The 25,435-nt window shown below is 45.9% G+C and overlaps 1 protein-coding gene across 1 annotated transcript in view; it reads left to right on the forward strand.

Annotated features, from left to right (window-relative positions):
* Window positions 1–11,631: 11,631 nt before the first annotated feature.
* ints3 (integrator complex subunit 3) overlaps window positions 11,632–25,435 on the forward strand; it is a 31,253-nt gene continuing 17,449 nt past the window's right edge. Inside the window, exons 1-13 of the mRNA XM_056298349.1 lie at window positions 11,632–11,919; window positions 13,304–13,387; window positions 13,939–14,022; window positions 14,120–14,233; window positions 14,477–14,561; window positions 14,704–14,770; window positions 15,267–15,408; window positions 19,003–19,132; window positions 19,252–19,349; window positions 22,956–23,147; window positions 24,026–24,113; window positions 24,320–24,399; window positions 25,324–25,415. Of these exons, the coding sequence (XP_056154324.1) occupies window positions 11,836–11,919; window positions 13,304–13,387; window positions 13,939–14,022; window positions 14,120–14,233; window positions 14,477–14,561; window positions 14,704–14,770; window positions 15,267–15,408; window positions 19,003–19,132; window positions 19,252–19,349; window positions 22,956–23,147; window positions 24,026–24,113; window positions 24,320–24,399; window positions 25,324–25,415 (1,340 nt within the window). The 5' untranslated portion in view covers window positions 11,632–11,835. The remainder of the gene's footprint in view (window positions 11,920–13,303; window positions 13,388–13,938; window positions 14,023–14,119; window positions 14,234–14,476; window positions 14,562–14,703; window positions 14,771–15,266; window positions 15,409–19,002; window positions 19,133–19,251; window positions 19,350–22,955; window positions 23,148–24,025; window positions 24,114–24,319; window positions 24,400–25,323; window positions 25,416–25,435) is intronic.

Consider the following 25,435-nt stretch of genomic DNA (forward strand, 5'->3'; position numbering starts at 1 on the left):
CCAGATGCCTGAACATCTCAACTGGCTCCTTTTGATGTGAAGGAGCAGCGGCTATACTCCAGGCTCCCTCTGGATGTCCAAGCTCCACCCTATCTCTAAGGCTGAGCCCAGACACCCTACAGAGGAAACTCATTTCAGCCGCTTGTATCTGCGATCTCACCCTTTCGGTCACTACCCAAAGCTCATGACCATAGGTGAGAGTTGGAACGAAGATTGACTGGTAAATTGAGAGCTTTGCCTTCCAGCTCAGCTCTTCCTTCACCACAACGGTCCAGTACAACGTCCGCATTACTGCTGATGCTGCACCAATCCGCCTGTCAATCTCCCACTCCATCCTACCCTCACTCGGGAACAAGACCCCGAAATACTTGAACTCCTTCACTTGAGGCAACAACTCATCCCCAACCTGGAGGGAGCAATCCACCATTTTCCGGTAGAGAACCATGGCCTCAGACTTGGAGGTGCTGACTCTCATCCCGGCCATTTCACACTCAGCTGCAAACCGCCCCAGTGCATGCTGGAGGTCGCGTTCTAATGAAGCCAACAAAACCACATCATCTGCGAAGAGCAGAGATGCAATTCTGAGGTTCCCGAAACGGACACACTCTTCACCTTGGCAGCTCGTTGAGATCCTGTCTGTGAATATCACAAACAGAATCGGAGACAAGGGACAACCTTGGCAGAGTCCGACACCCACCGAAAACGTGTTTGACTTTGTGCCAAGAATGCGGACACAGCTCTCACTTTGGTTGTACAAGCACCGGATGGCTTGTAGCAACTGCCCCGGTACCCCATACTCCCGCAGTACCCCCCACAGAGTGCCCCGGGGTACATGGTCGTAAGCCTCCTCCAAGTCCACAAAACACATGTAGACTGGCTGGTCACACCCCCCTCAGCACTTCCGCAAGGGTAAAGAGTTGGTCCGTTGTTCCACGGCCAGGACGGAATCCGCATTGTTCCTCTTGGATCCGAGGTTCGACAATCGGTCTGAGCCTCCTTTTGAGCACCCTAGAGTAGACTTTCTCAGGGAGGCTGAGCAATGTGATGCCCAAATAATTGGAGCACACCCTCCGGTCCCCCTTTTTGAATATGGGAACCACCAACTCAGTCTGCCACTCCACAGGTACTGTCCCCGCCCTCCACGTGACACTGAAGAGGCGTGTCGACCTAGACAGCCCAACAATGTCCAGAGCCTTCAGCATCTCAGGGCAAAACCCATCCACACCCGGCGCCTTGCCACCGAGGAGCTTTTTAACTACCTCAGAGACCTGTGCCAGGGATATGGGTGGGGCTTCCCTTGAGTCTTCAGACTCTACCTCCTCCACTGAGGACGTGTTAGTCAGGTTCAGGAGCTCCTCAGAGTGTTCTTTCCACCGCTCGACAACATCCCCAGTCCGGGTCAACAGTTCCCTTCCCTGGCTGAATACAGCCTGAGTCAAACCCTGCTTCCCCTTCCTGAGTCGCCAGATGGTTTGCCAGAACTTCCCCGAGGCCAACCGAAAGTCCTCCTCCATAGCCTTGCTGAACTCCTCCCATGCCCAAATTTTTGCTTCTGCGACCGCCGAAGCGGCAGTCCTCCTGGCCTCTCGGTTTTTCTCTCATGTAACACTAATAACACAGTTGTTAACATGAGCTGGACTGGACTTCGCGGTCAACAACTGAGATGACTAGCTTACCTCTGAGCAACAGCCGTCTGTCCACGTGTTTTCAGTTGGTTCTTTGTTAGCTCGAAACTGTCTTGTTCTACAAAGGTTCATCCATAGAAGACGCATCTGAAGGAGGGATTTGGATTTTGGGTAATGAATAAAAAAAAAGTCCATCGCTCAGGATAACTTGAATTTCACATTCACACACACATCCACACTCACATCCACACACACATCCACAGGCACATTCACACACATACACACACATACACACACACAGATCCACGCACACATTCATACACACATCCACACACATATTCACGCACACATCCACACAGATCCATGCACACATTCATACACACATCCACACACACATCTACAGGCACATTCACACACATACACACACATACACACACACAGATCCACGCACACATTCATACACACATCCACACACATATTCACGCACACATCCACACAGATCCATGCACACATTCATACACGCATCCACACACACATTCATACACGCGCCTACACACATATTCACACACACACATCCACCCACACATTCATGCACATATTCACACACATCCACGCACACATCCACACACTTTCATGCACACACATCCACACACACATTCACACACACATACACACACACACAGATCCACGCACACATTCACACACACACAGATTCATACACTGATGGAGGCTGCCATGCAAGGCACCAACCTGCTCATCAGGAGCAGTTAAGGGTTCAGTGTCTTGCTGAAGAACACTTCAACATGCTCTCTGGAGGAGCCAGGGATTGAACCGTTGACCTTCAGATTACTAGACGACCTGCTCTACCTCCTGAGCCGTGCTGCCCCAAATAACCCTTTGTGTAATAAACCTTTTCACATCACAGCAGTTTTCCCCTTAATCCCAGCCAGACTGTATTGAAACCAGGTGCACGTAAACGGTAAGGACCAGCAGTAGACCTTACTGTTGTTCTGGACATGTCTTCATCAGCAGTAGACTTTACTGTAGTTCTGGACATGTCTCCACCAGTAGTAGACTTTACTGTAGTTCTGGACACGTCTCCACCAGTAGTAGACCTTACTGTTGTTCTGGACATGTCTTCACCAACAGTAGACTTTACTGTATTTCTGGACATGTCTCCACCAGCAGTAGACCTTGCTTTTGTTCTGGACATGTCTTCACCGGCAGTAGACCTTACTGTAGTTCTGGACATGTCTCCACCAGCAGTAGACCTTAATGTTGTTCTGGACATGTCTTCATGTCTTCACCAGCAGTAGACCTTACTGTTCTTCTGGACGTGTCTCCACCAGCAGTAGACTTTACTGTAGTTCTGGGCATGTCTCCACCAGCAGTAGACTTTACTGTAGTTCTGGACATGTCTCCACCAGCAGTAGACCTTACTGTAGTTCTGGACATGTCTCCACCAGCAGTAGACTTTACTGTAGTTCTGGACATGTCTCCACCAGCAGTAGACCTTACTGTAGTTCTGGACATGTCTCCACCAGCAGTAGACCTTACTGTTGTTCTGGACATGTCTTCACCAGCAGTAGACTTTACTGTATTTCTGGACATGTCTCCACCAGCAGTAGACCTTGCTTTTGTTCTGGACATGTCTTCACCAGCAGTAGACTTTACTGTAGTTCTGGACATGTCTCCACCAGCAGTAGACCTTACTGTTGTTCTGGACATGTCTCCAACAGAAGTAAACCTTACTGTTGTTCTGGACATGTCTCCACCAGCAGTAGACCTTACTGTAGTTCTGGACATGTCTCCACCAGCAGTAGACCTTACTGTTCTTCTGGACATGTCTCCACCAGCAGTAGACTTTACTGTAGTTCTGGACATGTCTCCAACAGAAGTAAACCTTACTGTTGTTCTGGACATGTCTTCATGTCTTCACCAGCAGTAGACCTTACTGTTCTTCTGGACATGTCTTCATGTCTTCACCAGCAGTAGACCTTACTGTTCTTCTGGACATGTCTCCACCAGCAGTAGACTTTACTGTAGTTCTGGACATGTCTCCAACAGAAGTAAACCTTGCTTTTGTTCTGGACATGTCTTCACCAGCAGTAGACTTTACTGTAGTTCTGGACATGTCTCCACCAGCAGTAGACCTTACTGTTGTTCTGGACATGTCTTCATGTCTTCACCAGCAGTAGACCTTACTGTTCTTCTGGACATGTCTCCACCAGCAGTAGACTTTACTGTAGTTCTGGACATGCCTCCAACAGAAGTAAACCTTACTGTTGTTCTGGACATGTCTCCACCAGCAGTAGACCTTACTGTTGTTCTGGACATGTCTTCACCAGCAGTAGACTTTACTGTATTTCTGGACATGTCTCCACCAGCAGTAGACCTTGCTTTTGTTCTGGACATGTCTTCACCAGCAGTAGACTTTACTGTAGTTCTGGACATGTCTCCACCAGCAGTAGACCTTACTGTTGTTCTGGACATGTCTTCATGTCTTCACCAGCAGTAGACCTTACTGTTCTTCTGGACATGTCTCCACCAGCAGTAGACTTTACTGTAGTTCTGGACATGTCTCCAACAGAAGTAAACCTTACTGTTGTTCTGGACATGTCTTCACCAGCAGTAGACCCTACTGTTGTTCTTGACATGTCTTCACCAGCAGTAGACTTTACTGTTGTTTTGGACATGTCTTCACCAGCAGTAGACTTTACTGTAGCTCTGGACATGTCTCCACCAGCAGTAGACCTTACTGTAGTTCTGGACATGTCTCCACCAGCAGTAGACCTTACTGTAGTTCTGGACATGTCTCCACCAGCAGTAGACCTTACTGTTGTTCTGGACATGTCTTCACCAGCAGTAGACTTTACTGTATTTCTGGACATGTCTCCACCAGCAGTAGACCTTGCTTTTGTTCTGGACATGTCTTCACCAGCAGTAGACTTTACTGTAGTTCTGGACATGTCTCCACCAGCAGTAGACCTTACTGTTGTTCTGGACATGTCTCCAACAGAAGTAAACCTTACTGTTGTTCTGGACATGTCTCCACCAGCAGTAGACCTTACTGTAGTTCTGGACATGTCTCCACCAGCAGTAGACCTTACTGTTCTTCTGGACATGTCTCCACCAGCAGTAGACTTTACTGTAGTTCTGGACATGTCTCCAACAGAAGTAAACCTTACTGTTGTTCTGGACATGTCTTCATGTCTTCACCAGCAGTAGACCTTACTGTTCTTCTGGACATGTCTTCATGTCTTCACCAGCAGTAGACCTTACTGTTCTTCTGGACATGTCTCCACCAGCAGTAGACTTTACTGTAGTTCTGGACATGTCTCCAACAGAAGTAAACCTTGCTTTTGTTCTGGACATGTCTTCACCAGCAGTAGACTTTACTGTAGTTCTGGACATGTCTCCACCAGCAGTAGACCTTACTGTTGTTCTGGACATGTCTTCATGTCTTCACCAGCAGTAGACCTTACTGTTCTTCTGGACATGTCTCCACCAGCAGTAGACTTTACTGTAGTTCTGGACATGCCTCCAACAGAAGTAAACCTTACTGTTGTTCTGGACATGTCTCCACCAGCAGTAGACCTTACTGTTGTTCTGGACATGTCTTCACCAGCAGTAGACTTTACTGTATTTCTGGACATGTCTCCACCAGCAGTAGACCTTGCTTTTGTTCTGGACATGTCTTCACCAGCAGTAGACTTTACTGTAGTTCTGGACATGTCTCCACCAGCAGTAGACCTTACTGTTGTTCTGGACATGTCTTCATGTCTTCACCAGCAGTAGACCTTACTGTTCTTCTGGACATGTCTCCACCAGCAGTAGACTTTACTGTAGTTCTGGACATGTCTCCAACAGAAGTAAACCTTACTGTTGTTCTGGACATGTCTTCACCAGCAGTAGACCCTACTGTTGTTCTTGACATGTCTTCACCAGCAGTAGACTTTACTGTTGTTTTGGACATGTCTTCACCAGCAGTAGACTTTACTGTAGCTCTGGACATGTCTCCACCAGCAGTAGACCTTACTGTAGTTTTGGACATGTCTTCACCAGCAGTAGACTTTACTGTAGCTCTGGACATGTCTCCACCAGCAGTAGACCTTACTGTAGTTCTGGACATGTCTTCACCAGCAGTAGACTTTACTGTAGTTCTGGACATGTCTCCACCAGCAGTAGACCTTACTGTAGTTCTGGACATGTTTCCACCAGCAGTAGACCTTACTGTTGTTCTGGACATGTCTTCACCAGCAGTAGACCTTGCTTTTGTTCTGGACATGTCTTCACCAGCAGTAGACTTTACTGTAGTTCTGGACATGTCTCCACCAGCAGTAGACCTTACTGTTCTTCTGGACATGTCTCCACCAGCAGTAGACTTTACTGTAGTTCTGGACATGTCTCCAACAGCAGTAGACCTTACTGTTGTTCTGGACATGTCTTCATGTCTTCACCAGCAGTAGACCTTACTGTTCTTCTGGACATGTCTCCACCAGCAGTAGACTTTACTGTAGTTCTGGATATGTCTCCACCAGCAGTAAACCTTACTGTTGTTCTGGACATATCTTCACTAGCAGTAGACCCTACTGTTGTTCTGGACATGTCTTCATGTCTTCACCAGCAGTAGACCTTACTGTTGTTCTGAACATGTCTCCACCAGCAGTAGACCTTACTGTAGTTCTGGACATGTCTCCACCAGCAGTAGACCTTACTGTTGTTCTGGACATGTCTTCGTGTCTTCACAGACTTTGCTCAATAACGTGAGCTACAGCGATTGTAATTACACTTATTTACTAAAATCCCGATGGCTTGGTAATATGACGGCTTTTTATCACAGTCTAAAGCTTTATGCTTCCTGAACCTTTGGGGGACCCGGGCCATGGTTAGGGAAGCAGGGCTTCGAGGTTGTCCATTTGGAGTAACACTAAACTCAGACTTCACCTCCAATCTGGTCCAATTCTGACTTTTTTCTGAAATGTGACACCTTGATTTTCTTGGACAAGTGTGAAAACATGGCGAAGCACTTATTGGATTCTGATTTGGATTGGATTTCATTACTGGATTTGTCCTGGATCAGGTACACATTAGATATGTGGACATGTGATCAGAGTCTCTGTTAGGGAAGGACTGGCAAGTTTGTATTGGTTCGTATGACTGACAGCGCCTCACAGAAAAAGATTTTTGTATTAGCCGAGTGAGGGCTCGCTTATTACAGATGTTTGCCATGAAAACACCTTGAAGTCACTGAGTTCGGAGATATTTAGGGAGATCCCTCTCAAGTGCACATGTCCCAACTAACTAACTAACAGCCATCCATCCATTACCCAAACCGCTTATCCTGCTCTCAGGGTTGCGGGGATGCTGGGGCCTATCCCAGCAGCCACTGGGCGGCAGGTGGGGAGACACCCTGGACAGGCCACCAGGCCATCACAGGACTGATACACACACACACACACACACACATTCATACCTAGATTCACCTGACCTACATGTCTTTGGACTGTGGGAGGAAACCGGAGCACCCGGAGGAAACTCACGCAGACACCCGGAGAACTTGCAAACTCCACACAGAGGACAACCCGGGACCACCCCCAAGGTTGGACTACCCCGGGGCTCGAACTCAGAACCTTCTTGCTGTGAGGCGACTGCGCTAACCACTGCGCCATCGCGCCGCCCAACTAACTAACAAGCAATTGAAAAAAAATTGCTTGTGAAATTTTGGAGCGTGCTCACAAAACATTTAATTGTTGTTTCCAGATGGACGTTTGTTCACAACGAAATAAAAAATAAGAAAAACAACTTTCAAAATCATCCATCCATTATCCAAACCGCCTATCCTGCTCTCAGGGTCGTGGGGATGCTGGAGCCTATCCCAGCAGTCAATGACTTGTACAACAAAGCCTGCGGTCTGACTCGAGCCTAACTCAAATGGGTGATTTGCAGCCGAGTGCTGCCCTCTATTGGTCAGACATGTGAATAACAACAAACGAAAGGGTAGAGGGGACACTGTTCACTGAAATCTGATATCAGTTTACTGTGATAACTTTATAGGTTTCTGACACACAACACCCACCGCACGTTGTCCGTCTTGGGGGAGAGATCCCTCCTCTGTTGCTCTCCCTGAGGTTTCTCCCTGTTTTTTCTCCCTGTTAAAGGGGTTGTTTTTTGTTTTTTTAGGGAGTTCCTTTTCCGATGCGAGGGTCTAAAGACAGGATGTTGTGTTGCTGTAAAGCCCCCTGAGGCAAATTTGTACTTTGTGATATTGGGCTCTACAAATAAAATTGACTTCTGAGCCGAGGTGGAAAAACCCGGTCCAGAAAATAAAAACCCTAACCGTGTCTTTACTCCATCCATGTATTAAACCAGCTGATTTGGGAACCTAGTCGGTGCAATCTGACGGTTTAGAACATGGGTGGAGTAAAGACACGGTTAGGGTTTTTACTTTCTGGACCGGGTTTTTTCCACCTCTGCTTCTGAGGCCTGTGAGTTTGAGCCGAGTGCTTTCGGGGAGCGCCAAACAAGGACAAAGAGTCCCGAGTTTTAGATGGTGCTGCAGCACCAACGCTGGGACGGCGCACTGCCCGCAACTGCAGCTCCCCTGAAAACACGCCTTTACTGCCTTGCTGCAGAGCATGTCGGTAAAGGAGGGCGGGCATTACTTCTCCATGGTGTCCCCCAAGATTTTCTGAGATGGTGCGGGGATTAGGACCACCAACCCCGCCTCTCTTGTGCTTCCGTATGAAACCTCTTCCAGGGTGGTGAATGTGACGAGAGTCGGGTGTGTTCATCTGGACCTTGTAATACCCACCGTGGACCCCAGGGGGCCTCGCGTAACTATTGTCTGGACGCACAGATTTGTTCTTACACTGTTTCAGCCCTCAGACGTGTCTCACAGAGATGTCCAACAAGTCCTCCGACCCATGCGACCACATAGGTCGTTTGCCCTCTAATGCGACCCACGGGAGCGTTTCCTAAATTGGCGCCCCCTACCGGCGGCAGGAGGTATGCCGCAGATACTTTCCGCCGCTGTGCGTTGTGGGTTTTGAAAACAACGAGAACGATAGAATACGTAGTCGGTGCGTCTTTGTGTTGTTTCGCCGTCTATTATAGCAACTACGGTTGCTATTGTTTACCTATGAATAACGTTTTAAGAGCTAACTTGACGTTAGCCAAAAGTGAGACAGTCAGCTAGCGTGGACATTATAACCGCTGACTGGCATTAAACTTTGCTTTTGTAAACTACTAATAAGACACCTTAGCCCCTAGCTAACGGGTCTGACCCTTTAGCCGAGCGGTTAGTGACGTCGCCTTGTGGTGCAGTACACCCCGTATCGAATCCCGCACCGGGCAAGAAAATAACCGGTTACATTGGTGGCAGCGGTGGGATCCGGAAGTGTGCAGATCCTCAGAGGGCGCGCTTCCGGGAGAGGTTGACGACTGTAAACTACTAATAAGACCCCGTTAGCCCCCTAGCTAACGGGTCTGACCCTTTAGCCGAGCGGTTAGTGACGTCGCCTTGTGGTGCAGGACACCTCGTATCGAATCCCGCACCGGGCAAGAAAATAACCGGTTACGCTTTCATTAATATTCGTTCTCGTGAGAGCTTATGGAAGGAGATGCTTATTGTTACAGGGAAAGTAACGAGGAAGTGGCTTAACTATAGGTTCTGAGGAGCTGCTTGTACAGACGACCTATGGGGACGTTTTTTTGGTGGAGGACAGTCTCGAACCCCGGCAGACCCCTGAATCCACACACCACCTGACCCCCAGTCACCTGTCTACCTGCAGCCAGAGAAAAGTGAGCGGTTGAATTAAGGTGGTAGTTTGAATCTACATGTGTTTAATTAATGCAGCCTGAATAATCAGCGTTAAGACTCGCTGGATAGTGGAGTTATGAAAGACACGCCACATTGCATGCGACTCCGCTTCCAACGTCATGCTTGAGGCGTCCGGGTAGCGTAGCGGTCTATTCCGTTGCCTACCAACACGGGGATCGTCGGTTCGAATCCCCGTGTTACCTCCGGCTTGGTCGGGCGTCCCTACAGACACAATTGGCCGTGTCTGCGGGTTGGGAAGCCGGATGTGGGTATGTGTCCGTGTCGCTGCACTAGCGCCTCCTCTGGTCGACAGTGGCATTAAGGTGTTTACATGGTGGCTGCAAATCAGGCTGTTGCCTTGATGTTTGTCTGCACGACCAAGATGAAGGCTGAAAAATTCCAAAAGGGTGTAAGAACAAATGTGTGCTTACAAACGATGGATAACTGAGGCCCCAGGTCCTTGTAAGGAAGTTATACTATAAATATTCTGCTTGTCTGTATATGTCATGGATGGGTTTCTAGTTTAAAATGACACTGGTAATGTTGTGTTTTGTTGTGTTTGAAATATTGGACTTTGTTGTGTTGTGGAGGATGGGGTGTTCAGTTCCACTTCATCATGTGTTTGAATTCTGTCCTCTGAATGTGTTTATTATTAAAACCAGTAATGATGTACCCCAGCGGGACTCTTTCATTCTGCCTCAACCTTCAGATTACAACTCATTTTGATTTAAAGTCAGTTTAAAAATCAAACACACAGAACACATCTGGAAATATTCTGCATTCCAATGACATCTCGTTAAACTACAGCTGAAAGCACCACTACTGCTGTTCCTATTAAAAATACCAATACATGCTGTGTACTACAACTAGTGAGAGTACCATTACTACTGATAAAAAAAATAGCTGTACAAATATTACAAATGCAACAACTAAAACCATTGCTACTATTATTGTGGAAAAAACTACTGTTACTACTAATAGGAAACAATTACTATCCTGTCCTCTACCTCCAGCGCCTTGCTGGAGTCGACAGTCAGATTAAACTCCTCTCCAAAATGGCCACGTTGACAAGAGGGCTCAGGATCACTCTTTACTAAAGCAGATGGAGTAGGGTAAAACAAGAATGCCTTCAAAGACCAGCTTAAGGTGGAAGAAGTTGTAAAAACACGGAGAAGAGCAGCATGCTTTCCTATCAGAAACACATTGGACGCACGCTGATGACGTCATTAAACAAGAACGCGAACGTGTTGCTGCGACTAGTCGCCAGGAGATGGCGCCAAAGGATAAACGTCACAGTCGGGCAATAAAACTGCTTTGGAAACAGAACTGATAGTACCATCACTACTACTACTACTACTACTACTACTACTATTTGGTTATTATAATACTATTACGGAAACGGAAACGTTTCATCACTCATCTAAGTGACCTCTCCGGTCTCAACTGACTGACTGCAGGTATTCTAACCCTTATAAACAATACAGTGAAATAACGACCGAAAATAACGACCGTGATCTGATCGATAATACCCATGGCCATTGTAAATCTAGTTAGTGCTCATGGTGTTTCGCATATGAAACTGATCGTTGTTTTCGGTCGTCATGCCAGTGTACTGTTTACAAGGGTGGGGATACCTGCAGTCAGCTGAGATTGAAGAAGTCACTTAGATGAGTGATGAAACGTTTCTCTCAATAAACGTTGTGATGACCCGATTCTCCTTTCTGGGATTTCCTTACCTGCGTTGCAGCTAGAAAAGCGCTATATAAAATGCAGCTTGATTGATTGATTGATTGATTGATTGATTGATTATTGAGTATACATCAAGACAAGAAGTAGAGAAGTTGAAAAACTGGATTATTTTCAATCGTCTTGTAATGCATCGAGACAAAGTCGGACACGTTTCTCTGATTGCTACTCTCAATTTATTGGGGAAAATTCTTGGGGACACGAAAAGAACTTTCCGTGCATGCGGTCCTCAAACCAGCGTGGCCAGTGATTGGCTCCGTTTCCAAGCGGAGGCCAGAGTTTCTCATTTATCATTGGTCGACGTAAACGCCACTCCAATGCATAACGACAGTGATTCGTCGGAACCTGCCGTAAAAGCGCCGCCTTTCGCTCCCGCTGAACGAATACTTCCGCTGCGCGCCGGAAGTCAGTAAATATTCGGACACGGTGAGAGCAGCGGCTCGGGAGAAAGGTGCCCAAAAAAATAAGTTTTAAGGCGGAGAGATCCCGATTAAAAACCTCACATTGGCAGTCCCAAGCGCTACTCGGCGTGCGAGGCGGTCCGTCGAAACGGGAAAGACGCCACGTTATCTCCCGCGGAAACCCTGAGAGCCGCAGCCCGTCAGAGCTCCCCGGGGCCCAGCCGAAGAGAGGCGGGAGGCGATGGAGCCTTCACCGGCCAAGGTTCGGCCGCAGGGCCGGCTGCTAGTGTCCACCCCCTTGGATGCTAAAGACGAACTCGAAGAGGTAGGGGGGGACCCCGAGCATTGTCTTAATGCCCCCGACGACAATGAATAAGTGAAGCCACTGTCAATTCATACATGCACCAGGTCATTTTAAGTAGAAATTTCTTCCATTAGGACGAAGGCTGAGGTGCTCACCCCATAAGAATTAAGATATGATGTCCATGACGACAAAGAACAGTTAACAATGAACTATTTCTGCTTCTTAGTTTTCACAGCATTAGTACATTAATAAAGTATACTAGTATAGTATATTATTGCTAGTAAAGTATTATAATAATATTTGCACTAGTAATATATAGTATATTGTCATTATGGTGATGGAACTATAATATATTAGGACCATATATCGTATGAAATTACAATGGTATTAGTATTTATCAATATAATTATAATTTACCTATAATTGTAGGTAAAATGTATTTGTACGTTTGTGTATTTATTTGCATATTATTTATCTGCTTCCCACTGACTGCTCATGAAGTCCGCCTTTGAAAAATGAAGTTATCCTGTCTTATTCAGCTCTGTTTTATTCGAACAAAACCGGCGGATACAAAGAGAACAGCGACCTGCATGTTGTCTGGCAGGGTTAGCTTACAGGTCGCTAGCATCGTTTGCATACAAGGGGCTCGATTGGTCAGAGTAGTGACGCTGGTTTGAATGCAGTGCGAGGTAAACAGCATATGTGTCGTTTATTTGGACGTAGAGGTCCTGCAGTAACCCAATACTTAGCAGCTAGCTAGCCTAGCATGCTAGCCATAGAGTAAACATTGATGAGACACCAAGTGACGCGCATGCGCAGCGCCCGTCTCTCACATGTCAAAACTGGGATGTCCTGTCATGGTCGTTGCCTGGAGGTGTTATGTGCATCTTCTCAATGCTGTTTGCTGCTTAGCAGAGTAGCATTTGCCCAGTCACCAGGTGATGAAAATGCTGTGGTCTTGATGGGATAGTGGTTGTATTTATGTTATTGAATAGAATTGTGAGACAGTCGTGTTTGTCTCTCAGGCAAGATTCTCTTGTATGAAAAGGGATTATATACTGGTGAAATTAGTGTATGTGTTAGTTGAGGCTTATGCTTTAATGTACATTTGTGGCCTCTCCATATTATAAAATCTGAGATTTGCTCCATTGAATATCATTTTCATATTTGTTTGCATTAACAATTAGTAGTCCCTAATAGAGTGTTCTGTTTATCTATTTGGATTGTGTGTGTTTTGGAGCGGGTTGAAGTTTGTCTGTAGTATTTGGTGAATGATCCAGTGTTTTGCATCTGCCCAAAGCTGCACACATGTAATGTCTGGAGGTCTGTGTGTATACGTGTACGCGCGCACATGCCTTAATAAACCAGTTTCTTTTTTTTCCTGTCTGTCTTACATACTGCATAGCGGTTGGAGAGATGTGTTGTAATCGTCCAGTCTTTGACCAATGGGCTGTCAGAACGGGAGGCTAACGACGCCCTCACTGCAAATGTAAGGAACATTAGATATACTTCCTAATTGTTGACTACAACTATTCTGTAAACACTACTACTTAAACTACTACTACTACTACTAACACTACTAACACTACTCCCACTATGACACTACTACCGATAGAATTAGTACTGCTCCTACAATACTGCTTTTACCATATCACTAATCTATATACTTTATCATACTATATCACTACTGCAGTTGCCAGTACTATTGCCACTTAAATTACAGCATCTGCAAAGTCTGTACTTTCAAGTACAATACTATTAATGTATAAGCGTTACCTGTGCTAGTATTGTTACTTTGTCTACTAATACAACTGCTGCTGTTCCACTAACTGCTCTGCCTTCACTTCTGCAGTTACAACTACAACTGCAAGTATTTATTATTTATGAAAGTTGTCTAATTGAAAGTTTGTTGCTCCCTGAAGACTTGTGTACAATACTTTATTCTTCTCATTGTTCCTCTCCCTTTTCTTTTCTTCTTCCTTCTCCTTCTCCTCATCCTCTTCTCCTGTCTTCATCCTCATCACTCCACCCCCTTTATAGGCCTGTAAGGGGCAGCAGCAGCATGAGGAAGTGTGTCTGGGACTGTTTTCTCTGGTTCTAACAGAACCAGCCCAGGCTCAGAGGGTAAGACCACATCCCCAAACCTCACCAGCGACAGTCTGACTGATCTGTTTAGTCCTGCTCACTGTCTCTCCATCCTTCTCTGTCTCTGTCTCCACAGTGTTACAGAGACCTGACACTGGTCAACAGAGATGGGATGAACGTGGTATTGGTGAAAATCAACCAGATCCTGATGGAGAAGTTCCTCAAACTACAGGAAGTCCCAAGAACACAGGTAGAAGGATGGACAGACAAACAAACAGTAGAAGTTTTGAAAGGTTGACCTGAAACACTGAACACAACAGAACTGTAACAATGCTCCCAACTGCTCACATGCTACTACTACATAATCTGTCTCTCCACGATGTCCCTTAAATTCACTCTCTCTCTTTTTCCTCTTTCTCTCTGAATCTGCCCAGGCTTTTATCTTTTATGACACACAAACTCTCTCTTTGCCTCTCTCTCTCTCTCTCTCTAGTTAGTGTGGTTGGTCAGAGAGTTGGTGAAGAGCGGTGTGATCGGAGCAGATGGTGTCCTCATGACCCTGATGAAACAGATTGCAGGTCACACACACAGAGCTTTGACTTATATTTGTGGGATTACTAGAAACAATTTTATGAATTCTAGAATTCTAGATTTTTCTTTTTACTTCACCATGTTTCACTAATGTCCTCTGTTGCATTTTCTGTGTGTGTGTTTATACAGGTGGGGACGTCTCCACTAAAAATCTGGGTTTGGCTGAGAATGTCTTGGACATCCTGGTTGAACAGAAGTGGGTTTCTACACCAAACTGTTCTTTTGTTTTTCCTGTTTCTACTTTTTGGCTTAAGCCAGATGGAGATAAAATCACATTGGCTTTATTCATCCTTGAAGGGAAAAAGGCACAAAACAATTTAAAAACAATTTTTACATCTTATAACCTGATCGAGGATTTCCTGTGAAATATCAAACAGACAAGACTCCAGAGTCCAACACTATCAGTTGAACCTGAAAACAAAATTGCCTGGAAGTCTGAATTAAATGTCATATCTGACAAGTAATGACTCATCTACAGTCCAGAACAAATGTTTTATGATCGTCAAGAATAAAAACAAAAAGTTGACAAAAGGCAGGTATGGAGAACGGGACTAGTCACTTCGCTGTAACACAGTCACAAGCAAACTAACATATTCATAAATGTCCTTATAGGAATAAACTGTGAAAACAGTCTTTATTTACATACACTTACGTTTTCTGTTTTCTCTCTGGTCTGTCTGTCTGTGTATCAGAGAGTGGGTGGTGAAGAGTGGAATGCTGATCGCCATGTCGGTCTACACATACCTGCGTCTTATCGTGGACCATGGAACCCCCAACCTGCTGCCACTCAGACAGAAAGAAGTGGACTTCTGCATCAGCATGCTGAGAGAGAAGGTGATATATCATGGACAGATGGAGAGCAGCCATTCTGAACCTTATGGTGATATATGTTTGATGCCAGTAAACCAGTGGTGTCCAATCATGTGCCATGGAGGTTCATATGTATGCACGTTTTCTTTCCAGCCCAACAGTACACCATCTGACTTCACTGATTAACACTCCTTCAGCCAGACAGGAGGATTAATCAGTGAAATCAGATGCTCTCTCTCTCTGTAGTGTGTTATTATAGTGAGTCTCTGTCTCACTCTCTTTCTAGTTTATGGAGTGTATTAAAGTCTCTTTTTCTTTTCAAAGTCTTCTCTTTTCCATTTTTCCTCCCATACCATGGTGTAGATGGGAGGAGAAATGGGGTAGGGGTAATCCTGAAGGAAGAGTATGTCAGGAGAGCAGCAGGATGGGCAGCAGGTTGGGGTGATGAAGGATAGAGGTGGAAATGTGCTGACAAGCGAGGAGAGTGTATTTAGAAGGTGGAAGGAGTACTTTGAGGGGCTGATGAATGAAGAAAATGAGAGAGAGAGAGAAGGTTGGATGATGTGGGGATAGTGAATCGGGAAGCGTGGTGGATTAGCAAGGAGGAAGTGAGGGCAGCTATGAAGATGATGAAGAGTGGAAAGGCGGTTGGTCCAGATGACATACCTGTGGAAGCGTGGAGATGTTTAGGAGAGATGGCAGTGGAGTTTTTAACTAGATTGTTTAACACAATCTTGGAAAGTGAGAGGATGCCTGAGGAGTGGAGAAGAAGCATACTGGTACCGATTTTGGAGAATAAGGGTGCTGTGCAGAGCTGTAGTAACTATAGAGGTATAAAGTTGATCAGCCACAGCATGAAGATATGAGAAAGAGTAATAGAAGCTAGGTTAAGAGGTGAGGTGACGATTAGCGAACAGCAGTATGGTTTCATGCCATGAAAGAGCACCACAGATGTGATGGCTGCTTTGAGAATGTTGATGGAGAAGTATAGAGAAGGCCAGAAAGAGTTGCATTGGGTCTTTGTGGATTTAGAGAAAGCATACGACAGGGTGTCTATAGAGGAGGTGTGGTATTGTATGAGGAAGTTGGGAGTGGCAGAGAAGTGTGTAGAAGTGGTGCAGGATATGTATGAGGGCAGTGTGACAGTGGTGAGGTGTGCGGTTGGAATGACAGATGGGTTCAAGGTGGAGGTGGGATTACATCAAGGATCGGCTCTGAGCCCTTTCTTGTTTGCAGTGGTGATGGTCAGGTTGACGGATGAGATCAGGCAGGAGTCTCCATGGACGATGATGTTCGCGGATGACATTGTGATCTGTAGTGAGAGTAGGGTGCAGGTTGAGGAGAGCCTAGAGATGTGGAGGTATGCACTGGAGAGAAGAGGAATGAAATTCAGTAGGAGCAAGACAGAATACCTATGCATGAACGAGAGGGAGGACAGTGGAATGGTGAGGATGCAAGGAGTCGAGGTGAAAAAGGCATGAGTTTAAATACTTGAGGTCAGCTGTCCAAAGTAACAGGGGTTGCAAAAGAGAGGTGAAGAAGAGAGTGCAGGCTTGGTGGAGTGGGTGGAGAAGAGTGTCAGGATTGATTTGTGACAGAAGGGTACCAGCAAGAGTTAAGGGAAGGTTTACAAGATGGTTGTGAGACCAGCTATGTTATATGGTTTGGAGACAGTGGCACTGACGAAAAGACAGGAGGCGGAGCTGGAGGTGGCAGAGTTGAAGGTGCTAAGATTTTAATTCGGAGTGATGAAGAAGGACAGGATTAGGAACGAGTGTATTAGAGGGACCACTCAGGTTGTATGGCTTGGAGACAAAGCAAGAGGGGCAAGATTGAGATGGTTTGTACATGTGTGGAGGAGAGATGCTGGGTGTATATATATATATGTATATATATATATATATATATATATATATATAGATAGATGGATAGATTGATATATATACACTACCGTTCAAAAGTTTGGGATCACCCAAACAATTTCGTGTTTTCCATGAAAAGTCACACTTATTCACCACCATATGTTGTGAAATGAATAGAAAATAGAGTCAAGACATTGACAAGGTTAGAAATAATGATTTGTATTTGAAATAAGATTTTTTTTACATCAAACTTTGCTTTCGTCAAAGAATCCTCCATTTGCAGCAATTACAGCATTGCAGACCTTTGGCATTCTAGCTGTTAATTTGTTGAGGTAATCTGGAGAAATTGCACCCCACGCTTCCAGAAGCAGCTCCCACAAGTTGGATTGGTTGGATGGGCACTTCTTCGAGCAGATTGAGTTTCTGGAGCATCACATTTGTGGGGTCAATTAAACGCTCAAAATGGCCAGAAAAAGAGAACTTTCATCTGAAACTCGACAGTCTATTCTTGTTCTTAGAAATGAAGGCTATTCCATGCGAGAAATTGCTAAGAAATTGAAGATTTCCTACACCGGTGTGTACTACTCCCTTCAGAGGACAGCACAAACAGGCTCTAACAGGTACTATTTAATGAAGATGCCAGTTGGGGACCTGTGAGGCGTCTGTTTCTCAAACTAGAGACTCTAATGTACTTATCTTCTTGCTCAGTTGTGCAACGCGGCCTCCCACTTCTTTTTCTACTCTGGTTAGAGCCTGTTTGTGCTGTCCTCTGAAGGGAGTAGTACACACCGGTGTAGGAAATCTTCAATTTCTTAGCAATTTCTCGCATGGAATAGCCTTCATTTCTAAGAACAAGAATAGACTGTCGAGTTTCAGATGAAAGTTCTCTTTTTCTGGCCATTTTGAGCGTTTAATTGACCCCACAAATGTGATGCTCCAGAAACTCAATCTGCTCAAAGAAGTGCCCATCCAACCAATCCAACTTGTGGGAGCTGCTTCTGGAAGCGTGGGGTGCAATTTCTCCAGATTACCTCAACAAATTAACAGCTAGAATGCCAAAGGTCTGCATTGCTGTAATTGCTGCAAATGGAGGATTCTTTGACGAAAGCAAAGTTTGATGTAAAAAAAATCTTATTTCAAATACAAATCATTATTTCTAACCTTGTCAATGTCTTGACTCTATTTTCTATTCATTTCACAACATATGGTGGTGAATAAGTGTGACTTTTCATGGAAAACACAAAATTGTTTGGGTGATCCCAAACTTTTGAACGGTAGTGTATATCTGATGTGTGGTGAGCGTTCTGATGCAAAATGGCTGCCGTGCATCACCTAGGTGGGTGCTTTGGCAGTGGTTGAAGTGAGTTGTCCCCTTCAATGTGAAGCGCTTTGGGTGTCTAGAAAAGCACTCTATAAATGTAACGATGATGATTATTATTATTATATTGGGAGAAGGATGCTGAATATGGAGCTGCCAGGGAAGAGGAAAAGAGGGAGGCCAAAGAGGAGGTTTATGGATGTGGTGAGGGAGGACATGCAAGTGGCTGGTGTGACAGAGGAAGATGCAGAGGACAGGAAGAGATGGAAACGGATGATCTGCTGTGGTGACCCCGAACAGGAGCAGCCGAAATAAGAAGAAGAAGAAGAAGATTAAAGTCTCTCTCGTTCTAGTTTATGGAGTGTATTATCATGTTCTCATTCTCTCTCTCTCTCTCTCTTGTTTATAAGAGTGTATTATCACTGTCTTTCTTTCTAGTTTATGGAGTGTATTATCATAGGCAGAGACCTGGTGCGTCTCCTGCAGAATATCGCAAGGATCCCAGAGATGGAGCTCCTCTGGAAGGACCTTCTACACAACCCACAGGCCCTCAGCTCACAGTTCACAGGTACATCGGTCTGTCTGTCTGGTTGTGTTTGTCTTTCTCTGTGTATATAAAGAGTGTTTAGCGTTACCTGAAATATCCATCTCGTTTGTTTGTGTGTGTGTGTGTGTGTGTGTGTTTAGGTCTGCTCCAGCTGCTGACGGCCCGGACTTCCAGAAAGTTCCTGGCCTGTCGTCTCACACCTGACATGGAAACCAAACTCCTATTTATGACTTCCAGGGTAAGACACGCACATGCCAGCATGCACAAGTGCATATAAATGCAAAACACGCATAAATAAAAGCCTTGAACACAGGTTACCACAAAGACAAAAATATTTATACATTGGTACGTCACAAATCATTACAAAAATATTTTAAAAACGCAAATTGTCATTGATGAGTTAAAAATCCCTGTTTTTTGGTCAGCGTTGGTATTTCACGATCAGTCTTTGTTGGGTGTGTGAGCTCTCTTCTCAGAGTAACTAACGATGAGGTTTCACTGTTTGGATTGGTGTTCATTTCCATCTAATTACTGTTCCTCACTGTGATTGGCTGCTTGGCCATGCACCTGTACCACGATGAGGACTGAGGGCGTAACAGCCATTTACTAAAAGCTCTGGGGGATAAAAAGGTTTTTTTTTTGGACCCCCCCCCCCCCTTTTTTTTTTTTCTTCTCCCCAATTGCATCTGACCAATTAACCCACTCTTCCGAGCCGTCCCGGTCGCTGCTCCACCCCCTCTGCCAATCCGGGGGGGGGCTGCAGACTACCACATGCCTCCTCCAATACATGTGGATTTACCAGCCGCTTCTTTTCACCTGACAGTGAGGAGTTTCACCAGGGGGATGTAGCGCATGGGAGGATCACGCTGTTCCCCCCAGTTCCCCCTCACTCCTGAACAGGCGCCCCGACCGACCAGAGGAGGCGCTAGTGCAGCGACCAGGACACATACCCACATCCGCAGACACTGCCCCGGCCACGATTCGAACCGGCGAGTCGGTAGGCAACGGAATAGACCGCCACGCCACCCGTACCCCCCCCCACCCCCGGGGGATTAAAAAGTTAAAAGGGCAAGACATCTACAGTCTTTTTTGACAGCAGGGAATGGCTGGTGCAGACGTCACGTCACCACAAACTGTTAAATGAAACTGTCCACTTCCGCTAAGTTGCGCTTTCCACCACAAACCAGTAAAGTACCCGTCTTCCTTCCCCTCTCTGTAAGTAATTACTAGTTTGAGGAGAATTGAGACCAGTTTGAGGAGGATGGGTACAGTGGCAGACATCTATTTGTTACCGATAATACTGGAAATCCATTAAATGGACTTCAAAGAAGGTTGAGTCTTGGGGGGGCCCCCCCTCGGTTCAGGGATGGTCGTTCCCTCTTCGCATAGATGGCCTCTTTGACTCCCCGTTCAAACCAGCGTTCTTCCCTATCAAGGATGTGCACATCCTCATCCTTGAAAGAGTGGCCACTGGCCTGTAGGTGGTGTAGACTGTGGAGTCCTGGCCTGACATGTTAGCTCTCCTGTGTTGTGCCATCCTCTTGGCCAGCGTCTGTTTGGTTTCCCCAATGTACAAGTCACGGCAATCCTCCTGGCACTTAACAGCGTACACTATATTGCTCTGTTTGTGCCAAGGGACCCGATCCTTGGGGTGGACCAACTTCTGGTGCAGTGTGTTTTGGGGTTTGAAAACAACTGAGATCCAGTGTTTGGAAAATATGCATCTCAGCTTTTCCGACACTCCTGCCACATACGGAATCACCACTGGTTTATGCTAGACAGCTGTTGTCCTCTCGATTGAATGGTGCACACCCAAAGCCAGGAAGGAATGACCATCGCTGAACCGAGGGGGGGGGACTAAGAGTACATCCGTCACCATCTTACAATGCTGTGATTGCAACTATTCCCCCATCCTCTGTGAATAGTACACAGCGCTTTACAATTAATTAATACACACACACACACACTTGCTGGTTGTCCATCGTGACCGATGGTGACCATCTTCTTCTATTTGTGGGTCCTTTGAGGACTCAGATAGCAGAAGATACCTGCGCAGAGATGGTTTTTAAAGTGGCATGGGGGGTGCACTTCTCCCAACGCCACATGACTTGATTGTAGAGGAGATGGTTCTGATGGCAAGGGGGATCCCTAGACGACCGGCACCTCCACACAACTGCAGGGGGCTGCCGGAAATCCAGTTTTTCGGAAACCGCCTCGAAGCGTGCCGCCACAGCTTGCTTTTCTGTTGGGGTAAGCTCCCTTAGCCTTATGTCTTCCCAGACTCACCCACAAGGCAGCAGGGCAGTGGTTGATAGGTGCCAGGGCGTGTCCACCAGGGTGGGCCTGCACACCATATCTCTGGGGCCCACTGCTTCTCCGAGATCCCCTGCCAAGTTAGCCTGGGGCCGCAAGACCCCAGTTACCATGTGTGGCCACGGGGAGGCCTGGCAGGAGTCTTGGTGAAGGAGAGGCTATGTACTGGCAAGGGAAGGCTTACACACTAGGATGCTTCCCTATTCGCCACAAAGGCTAGCCAGCGGCAGCAAGCTAAGGGCAGGAAGGACACAAGCGGGTTGGAAGAACACATGCACCTTCCCTCCAACTACACACTGCTGCACTAGACGCATCACAACACCCTGTGTGTATGTACACACACACACAAACACACACACTGGTGGTACTGTCAACCATATAAGGTAACGACCAGCTCATCAGGAGCAGTTATGGGTTCGGTGTCTTGCTCAGGGACCTCTCCACATTTTTGCCAGGAGGAGCCGAGGATTGAACCAGCAACCCTCCAGTTAAGAGATGATCTGCTCTACCTCCTCAGCCACCGCCGCCCCATTAGATAACATGAGTCAGGATGAAATGCATTCAGACTATCTAAACGCTAGGAACTGTCAAATCCTGCTCGTTTTAAGAGCTGTCACTAAGACAGCAGTATTATATGACAAGTTATTATTCATTTGTTATACTATCATTGAATGTCTGATCATCATTAGATGATGAAGTTCCTTCATGTCTGTCAAAAAGCCACGTGTGAACAATGTCAGTTGAGCTAGCTTAACTGTTAGCCTACTTTTTAACATTTCACATCAGCTTAGATGAATGTGTATATTCTGCTTTCCATATGATCATAAAAAACAAAGACAATTCTAACTCGACAAAGTAAATGAAACCAATTTTAAGGTTAAATAAAACCTAACAGTTTAAGGTTAAATAACCATATTTAAATAAATCCAAGTGTAGGTGCAGCACAATGGCCCAGTGGTTAGCACTGTTGTCTCACAGCAAGAAGTTCCTGGGTTCGAGCCCCAGGCCGTCTCAGGTCCTTTCTGTGTAGAATTTGCATGTTCTCTCCATGTCTGCGTGGGTTTCTCCGGTTTCCTCCCACCATCAAAAAGACATGCATGTTAGGGTTAATGCTGCTGTCTGTGCCCCTGAGCAAGGCAGTGGAAAGAAGAACTGGAGTTGGTCCCCGGGCGCTGCAGCTGCCTGCTGCTCCTATACGATAGGATGGGTTAAAGGCAGAGAACATATTTCGTTGTGACCTACAATGACAGAATAAAAGTAGCTAGCCATCCATCCATCCATTATCCAAACCGCTTATCCTGCTCTCAGGGTCGCGGGGATGCTGGAGCCTATCCCAGCAGTCATTGGGCGGCAGGCGAGGAGACACCCTGGACAGGCCACCAGGCCATTACAGGGTGATTTCAATATATATATAAAATAAATAAATGGGATGTGTAATAAAGTACAATACAGAAGCACAAGTAATTTCATATTGCAGAGGACCAGATCAGAATCGAGGTTTTGGATATCTCATGTCTTTCTCTCCCTCCAGGTCCGTTTTGGTCAGCAGAAGCGGTACCAGGACTGGTTTCAGAGACAGTATCTTTCCACGGCAGAGAGCCAGTCCCTGCGATGTGATCTGATTCGGTACATCTGTGGTGTGGTCCACCCGTCCAATGAGGTTCTGAGCTCTGACATCCTGCCCCGCTGGGCTATCATCGGCTGGCTGCTCACCACCTGCACGGTAAGGAGGCCGGCGGGGGTGAGAGAAAATCCGGGAGAAGAGATTTTTTTTTTAAAGTTACAATGCCGAAGATTGTCATTTCTGTTATGAAAACCGCGGGATTCGCAGCATTGTTTGAGCCCTCTAAGCGCCGTTCAAAATGACTGAGAGTCAGCAGGGCTGTTGTATCCACCTTCCCCACCGCCAAACAGAAAACCTGGTTGAACTTGAGTTTTACTTATTGTTGAAGGTCTTTTACCAGCCTTTTCTGTCATATCTGCTTGTTAGACACAACAGCTTCACTTCTTCTTCAGACTCAACACTACCTGCCTTCCTCGTCCTCATCTGGCTGCTATGATGAGGATGGAAAACACTATGTGCACCATGTCATTTTTCCTGGCAAAGTCCTACCAGACACCAACCATCCACGTCACACACTGCTACCGTCTGCAGGACCTGATGTTCATGGATTAGTTATCGTCTTAAATACACCAAAGACAGAAGCTATCAAGAATAACTTTGGTCTACATGTAAATCTTCTGGGTTGTAGTTTTAAAGATGAGAATTATTTGATATCTGCCTGGAGACGTAGACTAGAAATGACATCAGAGGTGGAATTTAGTGAATGAGACTCAGTTCACCGACAGAAAAGAAACGAGTCTAATGAAGTCTGAAATACTGAAAGGTCATAGCTGTGTGATGAGCAGCTTCTTCTGATCAGTCTGAGGATATTCCACCAGTCTGCTTTCTTTTTAATTGTTTAAATCAAGACATAATTACAGTTATTCACTTCATTATTAGTAGAGTTATTAAAGCTCGCTCTCTCTCCCCCACCCTCTCTCTCCCCCACCCTCTCTCTCTCTCTCCCCCACTCTCTCTCTCACTCTCTCTCTCTCCAGTCTAATGTAGCAGCCTCTAGTGCTAAACAAGCTCTCTTCTATGATTGGCTCTTCTTCAGCCCTGAGAAAGACAGCATCATGAATATAGGTACTACACACACACACATACAGACAAATGCACACAAAAACCTAGAGACACACTCACAATTGCGCATGCACATGCATACACACACCCACAGACAGACACACAGATAGGATCTTTTTACTTTTCCTTGTGTGTTTGGAAATTTGTAAAGCTTATTTTGATGAATCTGTGTCTGTCTGTCTGTCTGTTTGTCTGTCTCTCCCTATTAGAACCAGCCATCCTGGTGATGCATCATTCCATGAAGCCTCATCCTGCCATCACTGCTACACTGTTGGACTTTATGTGTCGGGTAAGAAGCGCACACACACACACACACACACACACACACTGCCTGTGTTTAAAACTACACGGTGGCCCAGTGGTTAGCACTGTTCCTCACAGCAAGAAGGTCCTGGGATTGAACCCCAGGCCGTCCTGGGTCCTTTCTGTGTGAAATTTGCATGTTGTCCCCGTCTCTGCGTGGGTTTCCTCCCACCATCAAAAAGACATGCATGTTAGGGTTAATACTCCTGCCGGTGCCCCTGAGCAAGGCAGTGGAAAGGTGAACTGGAGTTGGTCCCCGGGCACTGCATCTGCCCACTGCTCCTATATAAAAGGATGGATTCTTCTTCTTTCTTCTGAATAACTTGACTTCTTCCTGTTGGCTCGACTTGTCAGTTGTATTGATTGGCACTGGTTGCAGTGACTCCCATTCACTTTATCACACAGAAGATTCCTTCGGCTTGATAGCAATTCGTTAATTGTAATAAACAGTGCCCTTACTTACACCAGTACCACAGCTCTCCCTCCACCTGTGTGCCCTTCTACCACCTACACATTACATCTTATTTATGTAACAGTGAGGTGTCTGTGATACCGACATGTGTCAGTGTAAATGTATTTTGATTCTCCTGTTAACCACCTTGTGACGAGCTAAGACACACACTGAATATACTTAACGTGATGTGTAGTCTTGGCTATGATATTACTATGTAGAAAACGTGCCACTACTTAATATAGTACTACTGGAATATCATAACTTGGTATCAAATATACCACTAGTACTAGTTCGTGTAACAATCATATACTATGACACAATTACTATGTAGCGTTCTGTGATGCCTGGGGGATTACACACAAATTTGTTATTTTTTTACTCTTTAGCAAATCACCTTGCTAAATGGGTAAATGTAAACTTCTGCTCTCCTCTTCCTCTCCTCTCACTCTTCCTCAGATCATTTCTCATTTCTTTCCTCCGTTGGAGAGTCAGGTGCGTCAGGGCATCTTCAACTCCCTCAACTTCATCATGGAGAAGAGGGTCTTGGCGTAAGACACACACACACACA

Source organism: Lampris incognitus, chromosome 18 (assembly GCF_029633865.1).
Source record: "Lampris incognitus isolate fLamInc1 chromosome 18, fLamInc1.hap2, whole genome shotgun sequence".
Classification (NCBI taxonomy): domain Eukaryota; kingdom Metazoa; phylum Chordata; class Actinopteri; order Lampriformes; family Lampridae; genus Lampris; species Lampris incognitus.